The 21,963-nt window shown below is 27.3% G+C and overlaps 2 protein-coding genes across 3 annotated transcripts in view; one reads left to right on the top strand and one right to left on the bottom strand.

Annotated features, from left to right (window-relative positions):
• Positions 1–11,329, top strand: part of rdgB (retinal degeneration B) — a 71,416-nt gene extending 60,087 nt beyond the window's left edge. For both annotated transcript variants that reach the window (XM_087165452.1, XM_087165456.1), the window contains exons 16-22: positions 2,509–2,625; positions 3,567–3,683; positions 4,725–4,873; positions 5,846–5,995; positions 7,463–7,646; positions 7,759–7,887; positions 9,118–11,329. In XM_087165452.1, the coding sequence (XP_087021578.1) occupies positions 2,509–2,625; positions 3,567–3,683; positions 4,725–4,873; positions 5,846–5,995; positions 7,463–7,646; positions 7,759–7,887; positions 9,118–9,372 (1,101 nt within the window). In that variant the 3' untranslated portion in view covers positions 9,373–11,329. The remainder of the gene's footprint in view (positions 1–2,508; positions 2,626–3,566; positions 3,684–4,724; positions 4,874–5,845; positions 5,996–7,462; positions 7,647–7,758; positions 7,888–9,117) is intronic.
• On the bottom strand, positions 9,250–21,601 carry LOC107437993 (G patch domain-containing protein 3). The gene is made up of 7 exons (XM_016050146.5): positions 20,788–21,601; positions 17,958–18,355; positions 16,098–16,335; positions 13,325–13,449; positions 13,117–13,241; positions 11,400–11,626; positions 9,250–9,374 (listed from the first exon to the last, which is right to left on the bottom strand). The coding sequence occupies exons 1-6, from the start codon at positions 21,149–21,151 to the stop codon at positions 11,410–11,412; spliced, it is 1,467 nt and encodes a 488-aa protein (XP_015905632.2). The 5' UTR covers positions 21,152–21,601; the 3' UTR covers positions 9,250–9,374; positions 11,400–11,409.
• Between the last annotated feature and the right edge of the window lie 362 nt (positions 21,602–21,963).

Below are 21,963 nucleotides of genomic sequence, written 5' to 3'. Positions count from 1 at the left end.
TTTCTAATTCTTCAACCCCTCCTCCAATTTTAACACCTTAATTAATTTTAATTATATATAAAATTTTTTTTTCACCATGTAGTTATTACCTGCAGCTTTTTTCTCGTGAAAGTACTTTGATTTCGATTTTAACTATTTAAGAGATGTCTCTGATATCGTCAAAGTTCATTAGGTATTGAATTTTAGTAATAATTAAAAATCTATCCAGCAGCCACTAAATCACACAAATCACAGCAAATATGAGTTTGAGAAATTTCAGCATAGTAGGCAGCAGAAGTATTAAAATTATTTCCATTCCTGTCGTGAGATAAGAGAGAAAATTCATCTTAATGCTCTTTTGCATTCTGTACTTAGTACTACTTCCTCACGCACCTATCGAGCCATAACTTCAGTATAATTTAATACTTATACTATTTTATTTTGTAACCGTCGTTGAACAGCCAACCCAACTGTGAGTTTACGACTGTCAGTGTTCAACTCTGAATCGTTGTAATTGAACACAATTCAGAAGACAAGGGAACTCCTGGACCAAGTATTTGATGAAATTTGCTTTTGTGGAGGACTTTCTGATGAAACTAACCTGCATTTGCATTACATGGTGAGGAAAACCACAAAAATCTCCCTTGGTTAGTCTGATAGCAAGGAGACTCTAACCCATGATCCATCTACTAATGTGGATAGTTTTGTCAGCACTGTGGTTGGCTCGAGCAGGGTGCAGATTTCGAATCCCTGTCATCACAAAGATTCGAACCCGGGTCACCTTGTGGGGAGGCGAGCCACCCTGAGCCACCACAACGCATATATATATACTATTGCTTCAAAAAGATAAGCTCCATCACCAATAATTGGTATAACAGTATGCGGCACTAGAGCATCATTTATATTTAAAGTTTCTACAGCCATTTTAGGAAGTATAAAAAACAACTCTAAATAATTACTTCATTACTAAGTTTTTATTTCTATAAAAATACAAAATTATTCTAAATAAATACTTAATGTAAAAATAACTATTAAACTCTACCTAAATTAAAGACAACCCAGTATAACTAATCTAAACGAATATTAACATATAACTAATATTTTAACACTACTTAAATTATTCCTTAGGAACAACCTAAAAAAATGAATAATAACTAAAATATTGCCAATAAATAGAGAAATACCCAAGTTTATGGTGCCATATAAGAGAAATATATACATATAGATTATGTGTAACATTTTTGCTGAATTAATGAACCTTGAAATCAAAGTATATGTAATAAAGACTAGGCTCCAATCTTGTCTTTTTAGAACTTCCTTTTCTTGTTTGACTTAATTCAATAAATATAATTTAAAGAATTAAGCTGGAAGTAGAAAACTGGTTTAAAATATTTGGAACATTCATTAGTAGAATTTCTGATTTTATACATTCTCATCAAATTTTTCATGTTTATTCTGGGTCAAATGTTGGTTAAAAAATCTTATCTATAAACTCATTTGCCTGTGTCGACTTAATAGTAAAAACAAACCTTCTGATAAAATATTTATTTTAGATTATGTGTTTTATTATTAACTATAAATGCTAGACTTAAAATTTTGTTTAATGAATGAAAATTAGACGTATGAGAAAGTAGAAAAACTATAGTAGTAACAAATATATTTTTTGCAATTTATTTTGTCAATCTTCCTTGTTACTTTTGTATCAGTAATATTTTGTTTGGACTCAATAATGCAGCTTGAAGCCCCTTGAATAGCTAATGTGCAGTCTCCAGTCTCAAAACTAACTAAATTTTAAAAATTAAATTAGTTTAAAAAATCTACATAATAAATAAAAAAAATTTATAAACGTTTATCAAACTAATTTCAATAAACTAATGAAATTAAAATATTAGAATTCTAAATTATAAGGGCACTCATCATTTTTAGACATTAATATATTTTTATAGGATGAAAATTTCGTTATTTTATTTAGCAAAAGCATGTTCAAAATAAATGCAATTTAACAGTTTGTTTAAAAAATTAAAGATGTAGGTACAGTGAAAAAATTATAAAATTAATTTTCTACAGAAAAAGCTGAAATCTAGTGAAAATCAACATGTATTTAAAAAGAGAAAGAGTGAAATTTCAGAGACATTAATATCGTTTTTGTTATATCCTACTATAAAATAATTTAATCATAATCAATTTATATAAATATTAAAATCATTACAAAATAGTTTTTTTCTCGTAAACCTCTTCTGAAAAATGTTGTGCACCTTTATTTTAAGTGATGTGATCTGTGTTTTCTCTTTGCCTTTGAGTTTGAGTAAAGTTTAAATCTCATATTAGCAATAATATTTTCACTAAAAGTTTTTAAAATAAATTCAAGTGCTTTTGTTAATAAAACACAGTGTACTAATTTTTAATAAGCCTTTAATTCAATGAAATATAATTTATAATATATTTTATAATTACTAAAAATATGAACATATTATTATTATTTCTTTTAATATGTGCTCTGAATAATTAAATAAGTAAAATTGTTATTAGCTTATGCGTTCTGATGGCCTATCTATTCCGGGGGAGTCTGAGAAAGAAGTAGCTGCTTTTATCCCAACTCAACCTCGTGAAAAATGGCTGAAGAAGAGGACATCAGTGAAGCTTAAAGTATAACTACTTGTTTTAATTTGATTATTTAAATTTACTGACTATTGTATAATGTGTTGATTTGATAAATTTAATTTCTGGCATGAAGCTGATATTAATAAATATTTATAGTTATTCTTTTTTATTCTCAAATTTGATTGAAATTTTTTCTTTTGCTTTTCTAAAATAGCTTTATTATAATTTAAAAAAAAGTAAAACAAGATTCAGTTAAATTTTTTATTCTAAATTTTATAGATAGTTGCTTATTAAAACAGTCATGTTAATTCTTTAGTAAGTCATGGATAATTTATTTAATGTATTTAATTAAATTAATTTTAGCTTTAAAAAATAAATTGATTTAAGAGTATTGGGATTTTTATGACTAACCGTTAAGCATTATTTTCTAATAAAATTATTTTACTGTTCATAGAACAAAGTAATTTCTAACATTTCTAGTTATGATTTTTAATTTTATTATAATTTCTTTTCTTAGAAACTAAAAAGTTTCAGTTGATTTAGTTCAACAAGATCTTATATGGAAAATAACTGAAATGAATTTTTTTAAAATTCAGTTTATACTAAGTATCTTTTTTATTCGTAGTGAATCTCTTTTATTTTAGCCTACAAAATTCAAAGAAAACAAGAAAAATTTTAAAATCCTCTAACTAGGGTTTTAAATAAAGTTTATGAAAACATGTATGAAATTTTAATTAACCAAATTCTGACATATTTTTGCATTTGCCTAAAACCAATTTTAAATCAAGAGTTTTAGAAATAGACACAAGTATATCAAAACAATAATAATAATAAATTATTCTCAATGGTTTACAAATGTGTATCTAAAAATAATTATTTTAAGTCATGTTGACAAAATATGGTAAACAATATTAACATACATTTAAAATAGTGTTATACTCTCTTAAAATAATATATAAAACTGATCTTGGAAATCTTACTTTCAGAATGTCACTGCTAACCACAGAGCTAATGATGTTATTGTAAAAGAAGGATCACCTCAAACCATAAGTGGACGCTTCATGTATGGGCCGCTAGATATGGTTACATTAGCAGGCGAAAGGGTAGGATATTGTTTTGCTCTTTAGATTATTCAAATTGTTAAGAACATATCTGTTATAAGTTATGATGCTCTTGATGTTGCAGAACGATGGAGTAATGTCTATACTATGCTTGCAACAGAGCTAACCTTAAAGCTGTACCAAGGCTACAACAGCTTTTTACATAATATTCTGTTAGCAAACAAAATGCACTTTTTATTGTCAAATTGGCTACTTTTTAAAATTAAAAATAATTCATGAGGTACTTAATAAAAATATAGTACATTTACGAAACAATTGCCTAATATAAAACACTGTTCATAGCTTAAATTTTTTTTAAAATTCACATACATTTAAAAAAAAATTTAACTGGGCAAATAAAAGAAGCAGAAATATTAAGAACTTTGAAACAACAAAACTTTGAAACTGTCACTTTGAAACTATAATTACGTGAGCCAAGCTAGTTACTTTGTTATTTTCCATCAAAACAGATTTTTACAACATAAATGTAAAGGATTTTAATGTTTTTTCATTGAATTCTTCACGATTACTACTATTCTTATGATTAGTATCCGTGTTTGTTGCTTTCTCTTTTAATACATTACACATATTATATACAATTCTTAAAAGTAAGATTTGCTCAGAGTATAATTACCCATTAAAACTAACCTTAACACAGTATTTCTTACAAAACTGTAAGTTAAACATTTTAGCCATGGATACTATAACTAAATTACAAATAGATTGTTTTACGAACAAACCTATTTTTTTTTTTAATTATTCTGTTTTTATATATTTCTTGCATTTCTTATTAAACTTGTATGTAAATAATTATATCTAAATATGATTATATCTAAAACAGTATATACTACCATTCTACAAAAAAACACATGTAAAACTTATGCTTTGTGGAAAAGAGATAGAACAAGAAGGAAAAGGTTACTGAGCAACTGAAAGTTTATTACTTGTTTAAATGTGTTATTTAACTGTAATGCTCATTCCCTTGAAATGGTATTTTTGCTGCAAAAATTCACCCAAGATTTTTATTATATTAATCATTGTTAGGTGGATATTCATCTCATGAAAGATCAACGTCGTGGTGAGTGGACCTATTTCTCAACTGAAGTAACTGACAAAAATGGCAGATTATCATATACTGTACCAAAAGAAAAAGCTTTAGGCTTTGGCATGCACCCGGTGAAATTAGTTGTCCGGTATGTAAAAATAGTTTTACTGCTTTGTTTATCTTGTATTTTTATTAAATAAAATATTGAACATGAACAGGTAGATAATATAACTCATGCAAAAGATATTACTTGTTTTAAAATTCATAAGCATCTTTTTATATAAAGAAAATTTAAGAGGCCAATTGAATATCATAAAAAATCATAAGATGTAGACATAGAATTAAAAGTTTTTGTTAATTCTATTTTAGTATTATCATTCTTACTCCTTTAGAAGTATAATGGAAAATATTGCTTAATACAACTTTTTAATATTAAAATAGAATTTTTTCGTACTTTTCTTACTATTTGTTACTACACTATATAGAGAAAAAAAAAGTTTTTCTTTTGCTTATGCATAGTGAAAATTGTTTTATTTAAATGATCACATTGAATATTTAATGTTATAATTTTTAAAATTTCATTTAAAGGGCAATCTTTGAAGTTGCAAAATTTTTATATCTCGTTGAGTACTTGTTGTGTGTGTAATGACTGTTTTCAATATCAATTTTTAGAATTTTGCTCAGAAATCAGACAAGCAAACATTCACAAATTTATATTTCAATGTGAAAAAAACAAAAATGCTATCAAAATCTGTCAAATCACTAGAGAAGTAAAGCAATATAAAAAATATTAGGTGTCCAAAAATTACCTTTAAAAAAAAAGCAAACCTTGTAACCAAATATGTTTTGATGTTTCCACTCTTGCCTTGCCCTCCTTAAGAATGATTCGTTAGATTGTGATTGCATTTTCCTCCCTGACTTTTAATGTGCATACTTTTTTTTTCACTTCTAACATAAATGCTAAAAATATATATTAAGGGCGGTCATGATGGAACACCTTTAATAAAATGTTATTATACATCTGTATACTAATTTTATAGAAATTCATATTTACAGTTAAGTAAATAATTTTTATAGTAGGGAGGAGAAACTCATACAAAAAATTTGTCTCTTTATACAGTGGTGACCACACTTCCTTGGATTTTTTCTTAACAGTAATTCCTCCTAAAACTGAGTGTGTTATATTTAGTATTGATGGTTCTTTTACTGCAAGTGTGTCCGTAACAGGTAGAGATCCTAAAGTGAGAGCTGGAGCTGTTGATGTTGTGAGGTATATTGTAACTTTAGTTTCATATGTCATAGATTACATTTAATTGGAAAAAATATCCTAACTTTTCCAACTAGATTGGCATGAAAAATATTAAGTGAAAAATTCCTAATTTGTAAGATTCATGTTTATGAATTATAAAACTGGAGAAGAAAGGAGTAATAACCTTTTATAAGACAACAAATATTTAAACTCCACTAAAAAACTTATTCCATGGGTAATTGTGACACAAAAAGGAAAAATCCCTGAAAATTTTATGTAAAAAAAAATCTGTATTAATTTATATACCATACTTGTTTCATAGTTAACATAATTAAATTACCTACTAATGCAGAACATCACACTTTTAGAATAACTAATTTAAGAAAAACTTAATAGAAATCGCAATATTGAACTTAAAAAGCATGTGAATATGAATCACAGCGCAAAATTTTTAGATCACGTGAATACGAATTGCAATGCGTAGTTTTGTAAATCACGTATAAATATGAAAATCGATGTTTTATATTACAAATGCGTGAATATGAATCGCAATATTGGATTTTAAAGACGTGTGAATATGAATCGCAATATTGGATTTTAAAGATGTGCGAATACGAATCAAGACAGGGTTTCAAAAACGTGTGAATACAAATCGAAACGCATAGCTTTAAAACCAGGTAAATACGAAATGCTATGTTTGATATTGAAATCGCATGACTAAGAACTACGATTTTAGCAGATTCTGGCACAGTTCCAAATATTCAAAATGGCAAAAAATAGCCTAAACAGAAGAATCATGTAAGACAGGTAATTGGCGAAAGAATGTGTGTAAACTTCTTGTTAACAGGATTTAGAAAAAGCTTCAAAATTTTGTCGAATTATAAGTTTTTAATTTGTGGTAGTCTGTGAACCAATGGTCTTGAGATATGCGGAATTATTTTTTATTTACGCAAAAATTGTCTGCTTCTAGTATTTAGACCCGGAAGAAAGATACGAAAAATCCAGAATTCCAGGGTAGCCCTGGAATACAATAATCCCTGCTATTCAAATAAACAAAAATAATAATAAAAAAGCAATAAAAAGTAAATAAATAAAAATTTGAAGGATGAGGAATTTTTTTTTATGAATATAAATTCATTTAATATGTATTTACACATGTTTAACAAATGTTTGTGAAAAGAAAAAAAACAAAGCTTTATTTAACTTCAATAAATTTAGATGATTTTTTACATAGTGAGCTGCAATTCATTTATAGATGCCATATTTTGTTAGATAAGAAATTACTTGAATTTTATGTACATTTTGCATGGGGACAAAATGGTCTCATATTGTTAATTTGTGGCTAGATAACAAAGATATTTTTATATATTTCTTAATGAGGATAATTCTAAATATCCAAACTATTAGCCGTCTGTTATCTATTCAAAATTTTATTAAATGTAAATTTACTTCCTTCTCTGTCGATTAATTTAAAAATATTATATTTAGGCATTGGCAAGATCTTGGTTACTTAATTATTTACATTACTGGTCGTCCAGATATGCAGCAACGTCGTGTGATGTCTTGGCTATCTCAGCATAACTTTCCCTTGGGTTTAGTATACTTTGCAGATGGCATAACCAGAGATCCGCTTGGACACAAAGCAGATTATATTAGACACCTTCAAAATGATGTAAGTTATAAAATTATATAAACTACAGTTAAATGCTCATTAAAAAAATCTTTTCATGTTTGTATTCTTTTTTGTGCTATTTTAAATACACACATAATATTTCACTTCACAGTCAGAAATAGTTGTTCATTGTGGCTATGGCTCGAGTAAAGATATATCTATGTACGGTTCTGTGGGCTTGAAACCGGAGCAAATTTATGTTGTTGGAAAAGCTTCAAAGAAACAGCATCAAGCAGCTAAGGTAGAACATGATTTTTACTATCTCCTTAATTTTAGTTCTTGTAAATGAATTAGTTTTGAAAGTGACACAAACACAAAGTAAGCTTTAAGGTACTGAAGAAAAAATACTATTAATTGACTATGGAAAAATACAATTCTCCAGACAATTTTTAATTAAAGTAGGGGTGCACACAACTTTTTTGAGTGAGGGGCCACTTGCACAGCACATAGATTAATGAAGGGCCGCATGCATATTTAGTCATGTTAGCGGAAAATATGATGATTTTTATCTAAACGTTAGTGTTCTAAGCATCAGATGTTTTTATCAGTAAACTTAATAACATATTTGCACAAAATTAAATACTTTTAATTATTTGAATTTATTTAAAACTAAAGAAACTGATGCATTTTTTAAAAAAAACTTTTTCTATTTTATATATATATACATTGTATATACATATATACAATGGGAGGGGTGATATAAATTCTAACAAAAGAAAGTGCAAAAAAAAAGAAAAAAAATATGTATTTAATAAAAGTAATATAAATTTGAATTAAATATTTTAATAAATGAAAATTTATAATGTTTAAACAAAACCAAAGTAAAAGAAATTTTTATTGCCTTCAGAAGTTCTCACGGGCTGCACATCAACAGTCGGCGGGCCGCATGTGGCCCGCAGGACATAGGTTGTGCACCCCTAAATTAAAGGAAAAAAATTTTTGTTAATCAGAATTACTTTTCTTTTACATTTTTAATTGCTGTTTCTTCAATTAATAATTCTTTTTTGACTCAGAGAAACCTGGTAAATTATTCCCACTCCATAAGATTGATTATAAACTGTTAAATGAATTCATTAAATATATTTTAGACTCGATTTTTTGATTTGAAGCACTAACTGTGTCATTAATTGATTACACTGTTCTGCGAAAAAAAAAAAGAAAGTTTTTTGAAGCTGGACACTATTTATGATCATTCCTATGTAAAAAGTGATTACTCACATCACCCCTTGCTACTGGGTAACTGAATAAAAAAATAAACAGAAATTTCTCTAAATTTACTAACTTCTATTAGTGAAATATTAATACAAACTAAATATTATTTTCTCTCCCTTCAAGAATACATCTGTACTATCATATAAAAGCTTCTGTTTTAATTCTGCAAAAGGTTATATAGATTTCACTCTTGTATTTTAAAATATTTACATGTTTTAATTAAAAAAGAAAATACGTATTAACACTTATGTTATAACAGGTATTAGTTGATGGTTATGCTGCTCATCTTTCTGATTTGAAGTCTCCAGGATCTTCCAGACCAGCGCAGGGAAATGCACGAATGATATTGTTTCGTGGGTGTTTTGGATTGCCGGGGCAAACGGGCTCTACTATACGACAGCGCAGATCGGCAAAAAGAACAACTTCTTTTCCTCTTTCTGGGCAAAGTCAAGAATTGCGAGCAGCAATGGACAAGTCTAGTGATAACAGGGCTTCTGAAGGATTGAGGCAATAATACTAGAAAATCAAAGGGTATAATTTTCTTGTTTCATTTTGTATTATAAGACCTGTATATTGGCATTATTAAAAAGTAATGCTTCTTTCACCTTCATGATCATGCTGTAATGTCACTGTGAAAATCTATGCTGTTAGCTTTGTGCTACTACAAATATAATTAGAGGATTTTCCATTGTGTAAATGTCAGCACCGATTAACTATCCTCATTATTTAATTTTTTATACACCCATTCCTGACTGTTGATATTTTTTTAAAACAAAATACAGCATTGTCACCTAGTCATATATAATGTATGTATTTCTGCTTAGTCAGCTGGTTCTCATTATGTAAATTATGTATAAAATGTAAATATTTGCTTGTAATATAAATGTCAGCAATTTACAGAAATATGTTTCTTTTAAACGACTGGAAATTTATTTATAAAAATTGTAGAATACTCACACCCACAATCATTGCTTCTATGTCACTTACTACTTTTTATACAATGAAATACTTTGTAGCCTATTTTTGTCTATGTGTACAATATTTGAAAAGATTATACAAATTTTATTGTTTATTAATATTGTTAAACAAAACGTTACTATAAATTATCAAGAATAATAATAATAAAAAAAAAAGAATCTAAAAGAAACTTTTTAAGCTCAGAAATAAAAATAATATAAATAAATTTATTTTCAGTAAAAGTTGTGATAAGAATTATTAAAAATACTTTTGTTGTAATTTCACCGTCCACATTTGAGCTACTTTCTTTTTTAGAAGAATAACTAAAATATTTTTCTGGTAAAAGAAAAAGTGCATGAAGTTTTATCATGAAATAATTACCCAAAACTTTTATGAGTTCTTGTAATATCCAATTAATATAATTAAGAATTAACTAATTTACAGTCAATTGTCTTCTAATAAAGAAACAAAAGTTGATTTTTGATTTAAATGTAAAAGAGCATTTTGTTGCATTAATATACAATTAGGTATCAGGTACTTAGTATGAATCATAAAAAGCTATTATAAAGCATACTTATTTTATAATAAATGTGAAAATACAAAACAATTTAATTTTTAAAATTTATGGCGCATAAAGTTGAAATGTAACATATTCTATAAATGTTATAAATATTTGATGGCTGAGTCAATTTTACCTTTACCTATTGTTTAAAAGAAACAATATATTTGAATACAAGTAATGTCAATGTAGAAACATTTTTTTCAGAAAATTGTTTGCCCTGCTCAATAAAAATTATTAAGGCTAACCTATGCATTTTAAGGTTAAAAAGTTTGTTTATATAGCTTAAATTTTTGTAATTGGAAAAGAAGAAATCTGTGATCAAAAAATTTAAATGAATCTATGTAAAGAAAACTTGTTTTAAGCTTATGCATTGTTACTAGTCAAAAGATGTTCCTGTCATATTTGTGTGGAAATAATTTCAAGTAGATGTAAAATTTTTTAAAGCAATAAGTTTCTGTGTACTCTATGTGAAAAAAATACAGGCAGGTCAATGTTATTTGTATAGAAACAACCACTACAACTTTCACTATTTTCCCTTACCACTTTTGAGATTAACACTTATTCTGAAAATTGAACAAAAATGCAATGGAGGTAAATCACCACTTGATATTTTCTTAGCAAAATTAAATGTTTAAAAAAATATGCCTATTTCTTTTACATAGAGTATATGATACACATAGGTTTTAGTTCAAAATAAGGTTATTTAAAATTTAACATTTATAAAAATTTCTTTAAAATAAATGTATGATATAGAAATGTGCTATTTCTGCTCTTTCTTACATATCTGTAAAAGGTTTAATTTCAAATGAATTTTTTTAGATAACTCTCCATGTTTTAAATACTTAAATCATACAATTTCAACTTAAGTGTTCACATTTGTTGTAGTCTAAAATAATAAAAATTTGTATTTATGTTCTTAAAGTGTAAATAAAACACATATTCTGCAATAAAATTGTTTCCTGAATTTATAAAACCCAATGTACATAATTTACATTAAAAAATATAGAACAAAAACATATTACGATTTTGACATCAACTGTCTTTGCTCTCCTCTTTGAGAAAATTTTGTCTATACTTTAAACTTGAAAATGCTGATGATACAAGAACAGATTCTGGGGGATCCGATATTCTTGGATTATCATAGATGGTAGATATATGGTAATGTTCAGATTCAGATTCATCTGTATATTTACTTCGACACCTTCTCTTTTTCTTTTTAGGAGCCATATCTAGTTTAACACCTCGATAACTAAAAAATAATAATAAAAAAAATTAAATGTTAATTTTTCATAAGTGATCATTCTGTTTTGAATTTATTTAGTAGGATACTTATAGAGAATTGTTCCAATTATTACATAACAGTGATCCAAATCAAATGAATCTAAAGAAATTATTTTTGTGTCACAAAAAATATCAATTAACTGAAACAATTAATAATATTAATAAGAAACTTAAGATTTTACAAAAAAAAACCCCATGTTTAGTTATATGAAAGACAATGTACTTATCTTATCAATAAGTTTTGTATAAAAACTGTAAATACCTTAACTTTCATAATATTAGAAATCATTTTGATTCTTACTAGTTTTAACTTCATAGTTTCAAAAAGCTTGACTGCATTCAACAAACATGAATAATCAGTACTGAAATTTGATTAAACCTAAATACTTACATTAAAAAAAATAAAATGATCTTGTAACCAATCTAACACATTCGTTCTAAGAGCCTATTTATGTGTTTTAAAAATATAGTTCACAATGAGCTCATAAATCTATTTTAAAATGTTCAAATGTAGATTTTTTGTAGTAAAGAAGTTTTTCTATAATAACATTTTAATGCAAAATAATACAAATCTTACTCAGAAATAACCTTTTTCACACTTTAAAATGTTTTGTAAGCAAAATGTTAAGGAGCATTCTTTGAAACACATTTGGCAAGGAAAATAAAAGCCACAGTTTGTGAACCTTAAATTTGAAACAAAGGTTTAATTTTAAACTATATGTACAAACTGGCTGAAAAAAATTATTGGAAATTTAAAATGAACAAAAAATGGCTTAGGTATCAAAAACCATAATATGGACTTTAAAAATGAAAAATAGTTAAAATATTAAAAAAGGCAACCATGGTGGCTCAGGAGATAGAGCATTCACCTCCCAATGAGTTGAAACAGGTTCGAATCCCAGCGAGTGCTGGCCAATATAAATTCTGCACTCAGCTCACACCCACCGAAAATTGCTGACATAAAATATCTTCAGCGGTAGATGGATCATGGGTTAGAATCCTCTTACTGTCGGCTAACCGTGGGAGGTTTTTGTGGTTTTTCCTTTCCATGTAATGCAAATGCAGGTTAGTTCCATCAGTAAGTCCTCTACAAAGGCAAATTTTTCCGAACACTTGATCCAAGGGTTCCCTTGTCATCTGGATTGGGTTCAAACTTACAAGGATACAGAGTTTAACATTGGTAGTTGTAAACCCAGAATTGGGTCGGCTGTCCAACACCAGTTATAAAATAAAATAGAATATACTATTAACTAAAAATCGAGTTAAGATCTAGAATTTTATCTTCCACCTAAGACGTATAATTAGCAATTTGGGACTTAAAAATTTTTTTCTGGATATTTGGCTTGGATAATAAATTTTGTCAAAATAAGGAAAGTATCAACTGCTAATACTAATGCAAAGATTAATAAAAATAAATACATAAAAATTAATAAAAATTGGAGATGAAAAAATAGTTACCCAAATCCCTTTTTATCAGCCGGAAGCTGACCTTCATTCGGAAGAGGTTCAGTTATTCCAGCATTTTTGCCAATTCCATGACCTTGTTTCCAGCCTTGAGATTCCATAATTTTCCGGCCAAAACCCTGTAGATGAAAATTGAAATATATAAAGAATATTAAAAAACAAAAACAAAAGCTAAAAAAAAAAAGTTAAATGAAACTTATACCTTGCTATATTTTTCAAATGCAGCAAAATCATAACGGATGTCCTTTTCTGAAATAGAACCATCCCTTAACTTTTCCTCAAATCTCATTCGCACAAAATCTCGCATATCTTTATCATTATCAGGTCCTGTAAAAATATTACAAAAAAAAAGAATATTAATTATTTAAAATATATCATGCTTGTGAAGACTATAAATATGGTGTAATATTATAGGGTAATAATAGCCACATTATGGGGTAAGGATAGATGATTCAATTTTATTTAAAATTCAATTGAAATTTACATTAAAAAATTGTGTTAAAAAACTTAGATAAATGAAGAATAACGTCTGGTGATGAATTCAAAATTTTTTGTATTCTTATATGTTCTTATTTCAATTTGAAATAAAACTAAAATTGCAATTCTCTTTTAATATTTTATATTTAATATTCATATGATTCATCTGAACTGATTGATCATAAGAATTATGTTTGTTATTACAAGGTTTGTCAAATAATCTATTTCAAATAAAAAATTACTTTATCCAAAAATATTTTTGCCTGAAAAATATGAATTAAAACTAATGCATGGTTTATTATAGTTCAAATTATAAAAAATAAATTCACACATTTGAAATAAAAATTTATATCATTCTTTATAATAGCTTTATGTGTTTAGCTAGGAGACAATATACAGAGATTAATGTCACCAGAACCAGATTAACAAAGACAGAATACCGTTTATCTTAAATGATTTTCAATGTTGTTTAGATATATATACATTCAATATTATCTTACAGTTGGAAAATGCAATTCTACCATATGCAGGGAAATTTCTACTCATATAATTTGCTGCTTAGCATCCAAGACCATAGGGTAAATTCCTTCCAAAAGGGATAAGAGTTTTTATACAATTTTCTCTAAATAGCCCAGGTACCCAGCAATAACCCAGCCAAATTTTCATTACTGAGTAAAATAAATTTCACAGGGTTCCCACTCATTTTCAGAAGAAAAAAATTCCCTGACTTTTCTAGGTATATCAGGTACATTTCAATGGAAATCTGTGCCATATTTTATCTATACTATGCAATATTTCATCAAAAAACTTTCATTTCTTTTATTTATTATGTCAAATATGATTTTGTGAGCAAAAACATATAATAGAATGAGAATGGAAACATGGAAAAGTTTCACTAAAAAGTGGAATTTTATAAAATAATTGCAATTAGATGTTAGAACTATTTAACTCTAAACTCAATAACTGATTATTGTTACTGACAATTTTAAGACCGGTTATTTTCCAAGTGTAATATAGGAATTTTCCATGTTTTTTCTTCTTCTTTTTTTGGTAAAAAATTGCAACTTTTCCTGACTATTCACTGCTTTTCAGAGCTAAAAAAATATTTCTTCACAATGCCAAGGCTCCCTGAACCGTGGGAGCTCTATTTCACTACCCGGGCCAGGCAAATTTCACCAGGTATCTAGTGCCGGGTAAGACTCATTTATGTTCAACAGAATATTATTCAGAATCATAATAGCTTTTTTATAAAAAATTATTGTAGTTTTAGAAACCTGTTAACTCCACCAGCTTAACAATCGAGCTCAAATAATTTGCTTAGGGTACAACATATTTTACTTTTGTGCAGAAAATTCAGAGAAACCTTTGTAAAGTGGACACCTTTAGGACAGAAAAATATGTTTGCTAAAGAGAGGTTTACACTTAAGAGAAAGACATGCAAGTTCTGAAATCAATGCTGAAAACTGTTTTAACAAAATTAATATGATAGTTTTATAAATGCAAAATTAGAAATAAAGAATTATATTGATATTTATTTAAAATCATTAAAAGCGCAATGAATAAAATTTAAAGTTAACAGTAGAAAAATAAGATCTATGTGTATTACTCTCGTACTAAGTTTGCTTTTAGCGAATAAATAAATGTAATAATATACAACCCTACAATAATGGAATTTTTTAAAAAAAATTTTGCAAGAAATATTTAGATTATTTCGTAACTTGGGAGGAGTTTAGGTCATGTAATTTCTCATACATATCAGCAAAGTTTAAAACTTTCACGAGTTTGAGAGAGTGGTAATAAATTATGAACAAAAACAATTATCTGTAGACATCGTATGCCAGAGCTTGTATTGATTACTTTGGTTAATATTAACAATATTTGCATAAATTGTTGCTTGATGTAGATTCGTATTTTAGTATTCGTAGATTAGTATTTTTCGGGTTCAAAATTTTTTGGATACCAAGATAGATTCTTAAAAGTAAGAACACTAAAACCACTTTTTTACTCTTCTGTTTAGCTTTGGTAATGAGAAAAAATTTCTCACCAGGTATTGAAAAGCTTGAGAAATTGTACTGAGATAGATCTTGCGCACAAATTACATTTGTAAGTAGTGAATGATTAAAAGTTGAACATTGACAGTTAAAAATTTTTTTCATTTAATGTACCGTAATTTTATTAATTATTATTAAAATATTTATGATTAAAATATTTTTAAATCATCTTACGTGTAACAGAAGCTATTTTCCCCCACAATATATGGAAGAAACTAAACTCATTGCCATTGCGAATAAAATCTAGGCATTTTACTACCTTCATTTAATTTTCTCAAGTTTAAATAAAGAATAGCATTTTTTTTTGTTAGCCTGACAAGAAAAAGAGACCATGCTTATTTTTAACACACATATCTTTTGTTTACTTTATCAAAAAATAATTAATTTAAAAACTTACATTTTTGTAAAATAACAATAAATTAAAAGCTATAAATGTTAATAAAATACCTGGATTTGTATAAACTCTTGTATCTATATCCCAATCATCTGAAGTTTTAGCATCAAAATCACCTTCTTTCTCATCCCAATACTGGGCATCTGTATAAAATACTAAACCAGATCCACCTTTCTCCCACTTAAGCTCTATTTTTTCTTCAAAAAGGCGTTCCTTGTTCCGTTCTTGACCAGTGACATCCTCGTGTAAGGCTTCATGACGATCCCATTCTTCTTCTTCTGACTCTGATTCCTAATAAAAATTCAAAAATAGTTAGTTATACAGAAATTATTCAAGAAAAATTGAGGCACTCAGAATAAAATCAGCAGATTCCTAATATTGAGATAAATGTATGACAGTACTACTCCTGCCACCTGTATTTCATTTGCTGAAGTATCAAATGAAACGAGATTGTTCATGCTAATCTATAAAATTTTAATTATTATTAATTTAGAAATGTTTCTGCAGAATAACGAGATTCAAAGAATTTTTTTTAAAATTTAATTTAAATAAAGACTAAAGTAATTTAATTATTTAGAAATTATATACAGGGAGCCAAAGTACCATGAAACATGGTTATATTTTTATTTTAAAAGGATAAGTGCACACTTTTTTACACACTACATATGGTTATAATCCATATCAAATCATGTGATGTATAATTTCTAGACATTTTTTTGTTCAAATTCTGCTGTGCATGCAATCATAAAACTAGATAAAGATGCTATTAAAATATCCTTTATTAAAATGAATAGTAATTTGGCTTTTAAATTTTTAGGAAAATACTTCCTCTACTATTAAAGTGAGCAATATAATACAAAAAAGGTTTAAAAGGAAAATACTTTTATTTGTTTCTGGTATTAATGTAGAAAAGTAAAAAAAAAAAAAAAAAAACTAATAGCGTTTCCTACATTTCGATTTTGACCCCTCATTTTTATAAAACAATGTGCGGACAACCACAGACTAAATAACTAACGAAAGAAAAGTTCTTGTATTTTCAGAAACCCTAAAATGAATTACAGTATGTATCTATTATTGATCACATTGCAATGCAAAAACTTGTCAATCATCCATTCCTGCCATAGACATTTTTGCCTTTATAAACTACAGAGCTACATAATTCAGGCTCCACTCTGAAAGCAAAAGCAGTCTACTCTTGATGTATATTTTAAATCAAAACAGTTGTTTAAAAAAAGTAAATATGCTTTTTTATTTTTCAGTCATTTTAATACAATTTTAAAATTAATATGTATACCTGCTTATACCGATAAGTTGACTATAATGTCAGTTTCATCCGATATTACAAATTGTCAACGTAATGAACTTTTTACAGTATATATATAAATACACACACACAGTAATTACTTGAAATCTCGAAGTTGAAGGGACGCTAAAAGAATTTCGAGATAGCAAGTTCAGAACTAGAAATGTTCCAAAAAGTAGAAAAATATATTCTAAAATATTACTCTAAGAAGTAGAATCATGAGAATAACTACTGCAAAAAATGTATTTAATGATAGTTGATAATAAGTCTAAATATAATAACAATTATAATTTTATCTTTTAAAGTAAGACAAAAATAATTATGCATTACATAGAAAAGAATTGGTTTACTATAAACTTATATTGCGATTTTTCCGAAAAAAATTCACTTTCTTTTTCGAAAAAAAATTCTATATAACAAGGTTATGAGAAAAAACCCTTCAACACAGGAATTCAAATGAACATTATGTAGATAGATAATGCCAAGGGGAATTTTTTTTTGACACAAGGTTTTTGAGACAAAAATAGACATTCAAGACATTCAAGATATCAAGAGTATACAGCATATAAAAAGAGAGATGGATGTTATAGAAAAATAATGTTATAATCACCTCTGAATTACTGTCATTTTGCCACAGACTTTCCACAGGTGCACGATTACACCAAGAACGTTTATGGCTATTTTCTGTTTTTAATTCTTCCTTTGCAGGAACAGTTGACTTTCTTTCGTAAAATTGTTTTCTCTTTTTGTATTCATAAGGGACATTGCCATATATTCTTTTGGAGCGGTTTCGGGGAAACTGCAAGTCTAACTTAGCAATTAATGATGGTGGTAGTCTACAAGCTTGAATCTCTTTTAAAAAATGACTAGTCTTGGTTCCAACATTTCCATGAGGCATGCACTTTGGTGGATGCATTTCAATGAGGGATTCAACATCTTCCACGGTAATAGTCTCTTTTTCTAATGGCAAATTTGATGCTACAGTTCCTTGTTTACTAAATGCAGAGCCTAAAAAAAATCGCATTGTTAACTTTAATCTATTTTAAACTTTCTTAATATTTATATTTACAAAAGAAATTGCATATATGTTTAGCACGAATATTAACACTTTTGTTGAAAATAAAATAAAAAAAGGCTTATTAAAACTTTAATAGTATTAAATCCTATTTTACTTAACTTAAATCTATATTACTTTATAGCTAATAATTTGAATCGCAAACTACAAATCGAAAATAACATTTTTATGTATCCTTTATGCAAAGAAATTAGTGAAACCAAAGGGAAATACTCTTTAGCTTTTATTTAAGATAACTGGCCAAAATCAGGATTCAATGTATTGATTGCTTCTCTATCTAGGGTTAAATTATGAGATAGTATATTAGTGCAGTCAATCAGCAAATAAAATGTGAAACATAAATGACATAAGATTTGGTTTGATGAGATTTCTATACAAATTAAAATTCTCTGTTAATCAAAAATCTTACATTACCAACATTATTAGGCCTACATTATTATAAAATTAATACCTACATTATTAGGCTGAATCAAAAGAAAAGTTTCTTTATTAATTGCAACTAGATTGAAAGTGTCTTTTAAACAATACAGACTGAAATCTAGAGCTTAAATAAACTCATAATATTTTATTTTTGGCAATTACAAAACATTTAAATTTTAATAATTATTTTAAAAAAGTTTTCTTTTTGTATTCTAAATACAAGCAAATTTTTATTTATTTATTTTTTATGAATAAACAAGCTATTAAATCATTATGTTAATAGTACAGCTTATTTATAACAAAAATTACTCTTTGTACTATGGCTCTATACCTAATAAAATTTGCAACAAATCAAATCTGGTTAATTTTTCTGCCAATATTTTCATACCTTCTTGGCATTTTTAAAAAAATTAGGTTTTGTACCGATTCAATGAATTTATGCATTTTGTTCATTAAGGAGCATGCATGTTATTTAGACTACGATTAGTTTTTCAAATAAAAAGTTAATATGTTGTTTTAAAAACTTATTAATGCAATTAATAAACCCCAAACAAATAAACTTATGTCAATTCTTTATGTCTATAATATATTACATAATTTTATTAACATGTGATTTTATAAACATATTAAAAAAATAGTAAACTGCTGCTCGTAGTTTTTAACTCTATTAGTGATTAGGCTAACCTTCAAAACCTTACCAAGGGTACAACAACCTGTTTAATTTACTTAATGATTTTTTTAAGTAATGCCTTTTAATACTAAATTTAACGCCTTTTAAAAAAATCAGTCAAATAATTCATGTTGATTGTACTTAATTAGAATATAATACTTTTATTAAAAAACTCTCAAATATAAAGAAATACTCACTACTTACATATAATCTGATTCACTGATAGTTCTACTTCTAGCAGGTTATTTATTTAAATGAATATAATCTAGCATTTTTAAATTTTTTTAAAAATAATTCTTATGAGACTAGTAGGCTCTTTTTTCTTTTTTTAAAAAAAAAGGAAATTTGTCATGAAATACATCATGTAACTATTGTTCACACCAGTCCAATGATGCTTAAATAATCGTGGTTACTTACAATTACTAACTAGTTGTGGTTACTTAATTAATAACATCACTCACACCCAAAAATAATAGTATTGATTGGAATATGGATAGTTAAAACCGTGCCCTTCAAAATTAAAATTACCTTTATTTTAGATACAACTCTCTAACCCTTCTTAATTTCTAGGAAATTTAGAGAACAAAATAAAAATTATAAATTCCTATATTCATCATACTGACGTAATTAGATTTAGAACTTATGAAAAAAAAATATGTAGGACACAACCTACTAGGAGAGATTTCCACATCATGATTTGTAGCAAAATATTCGCCAAGTCTTAGCCACTTCTGGGCAATGGCTCGCGAGAAACTAAAAAAAAAAAAAAAAAATCACAGAAGGGACAAAACTCGAAAGGTATAACTCGTAACCACTCCTGGGCAAACATCTACATGCATATTTTTCTAAAAAAAATTTTAAGTTTAAAATCTGTTTGGCACTTCGGCGTTTATAGTTGGCGCGGCAGATCATGATACGGAAATATATCCACTTTTTAATTCCCATTAAACACAGTAAACTTAGCATGTCATGTTAACTAAGACATTTACATATTAAATTGAGCATTCAGTATCACGTTTTTCAATCATAATTTAAAAACTATTTAAGAAAATTTTACAAAAACTACAGAGTGTTAAAAAATATTGGTATTTATCCCTTTTGGTAAGAGGTTGGGTCATAAAAATAGCGAAATTGTTTGACACCAGTGATGTTTCAGTTTGCAGTAACAGGTACCTCATATAGGTACTGAGGTAATAGGTTTTCTACAGCTCTCCAAAAAGGATACGTACCAAAAACATTATATTATATAATAAATTAAATAACAAATTATTTTACTTGAAGTAACTGTAGATTCAGTATTTTTAGAAAACACTACTTTCTTGATAAAACAACAAGTCATTAAGGTTTCTCCTTTATCATCTAACCAATGTTCACCATTATATTGTTTAATGAATTCATCCACACGTTCAGATAAAACTTTAATGATACAGCAGTTTGTAATTCTCCTTGACCGATCTGGGTCAGTCGTATTGGAGTCATTTGATGGCTTTTGTACTTCAGGACGGTGGCGGAAATGAAAACACAAAAAGCCCCCACTTTCAACAAAACTAGAGTAAAAATTTCGAAGATGAGATGCATGATAAGTTTTAGGGATGTTATTAACAATTAGATATTCTCCTTCTGAGTTCATTGGCGTCATATTATCCTATTTAAATTGATCTGGTTTCACAAAAAAGTGAAATAAAACAATATAAAAATCAGATTTCAAACACACTACATAATCTTAGAAACTACAGTTGGCAAATAGTATTGACAATCTGATACATTAAAAATTAGGGAAGCCAACAAAAATGATTTTATTTTACATAAATAGTTCAGTCGTTAGTGCAGGTAACTTTTAATCCCTTTAATATTATACAAATAAATACGTGATCACAATTGTTTTTATGACACTCTTGATAGATTGATGTTTTGCAACTTATTTTATTTTAAGACTGGCTTGCTTTTCAATTGTATAAAAATTACTTTAAGAAATATTTCTACTGACATCACTTTAACGGCGTTGCAATCTTAAAGTAGCAATTTCATTGGTTATCAAATGGTGGATATCACATCGGTTTCTTCAAGCTGCTTGTGTAAACGTGCCATCTAGTGGAAACTTGAGGAAAAAGTAAGAGGGGTTGCAGTAGTTATGGGGCACGGGCGCGTGACGTCACGATCTTTGTTTACAATCAATTGGGTGGCGAGCACTCTAATGTAAGTCTATGGGAATTTGATGTCATTTTGTAATAAAGTAGCAAATTTTATATTTTCCTTAAATTTTTGAAGTATAAAAGGTCGATTTTCGTGTAGAATAGAGTTCTAATAAACTGTATAGTAAGTTTTGGCTAAATTGTGACAGTCTTTAAAGGAAAAAAATTCAAATATTTATGGGTGGTGAGTGAGTTCTGTTTCATTTTGCAGATGTTGTTTATTATGATACGTACTATATATTATTGTTGATGTTTTTTG

This window comes from Parasteatoda tepidariorum, chromosome 1 (genome assembly GCF_982258835.1).
Source record: "Parasteatoda tepidariorum strain Cologne lab strain chromosome 1, Ptep-v5.0, whole genome shotgun sequence".
Classification (NCBI taxonomy): domain Eukaryota; kingdom Metazoa; phylum Arthropoda; class Arachnida; order Araneae; family Theridiidae; genus Parasteatoda; species Parasteatoda tepidariorum.
Note: the sequence above shows the minus strand (reverse complement) of the source record. Positions and strands in the feature narration are given on the sequence as shown.

Excerpts from the sequence above, each read along its gene's own strand:
- LOC107437993 (XM_016050146.5), bottom strand. The coding sequence starts at position 21,151 with ATGACGCCAATGAACTCAGAAGGAGAATATCTAATTGTTAATAACATC. Across the intron at positions 13,450-16,097 it reads AAGAGTTTATACAAATCCAG|GACCTGATAATGATAAAGAT; the intron begins GTATTTTATTAA and ends ATATTTTTACAG. Across the intron at positions 13,242-13,324 it reads CATTTGAAAAATATAGCAAG|GGTTTTGGCCGGAAAATTAT; the intron begins GTATAAGTTTCA and ends TTTCATCTACAG.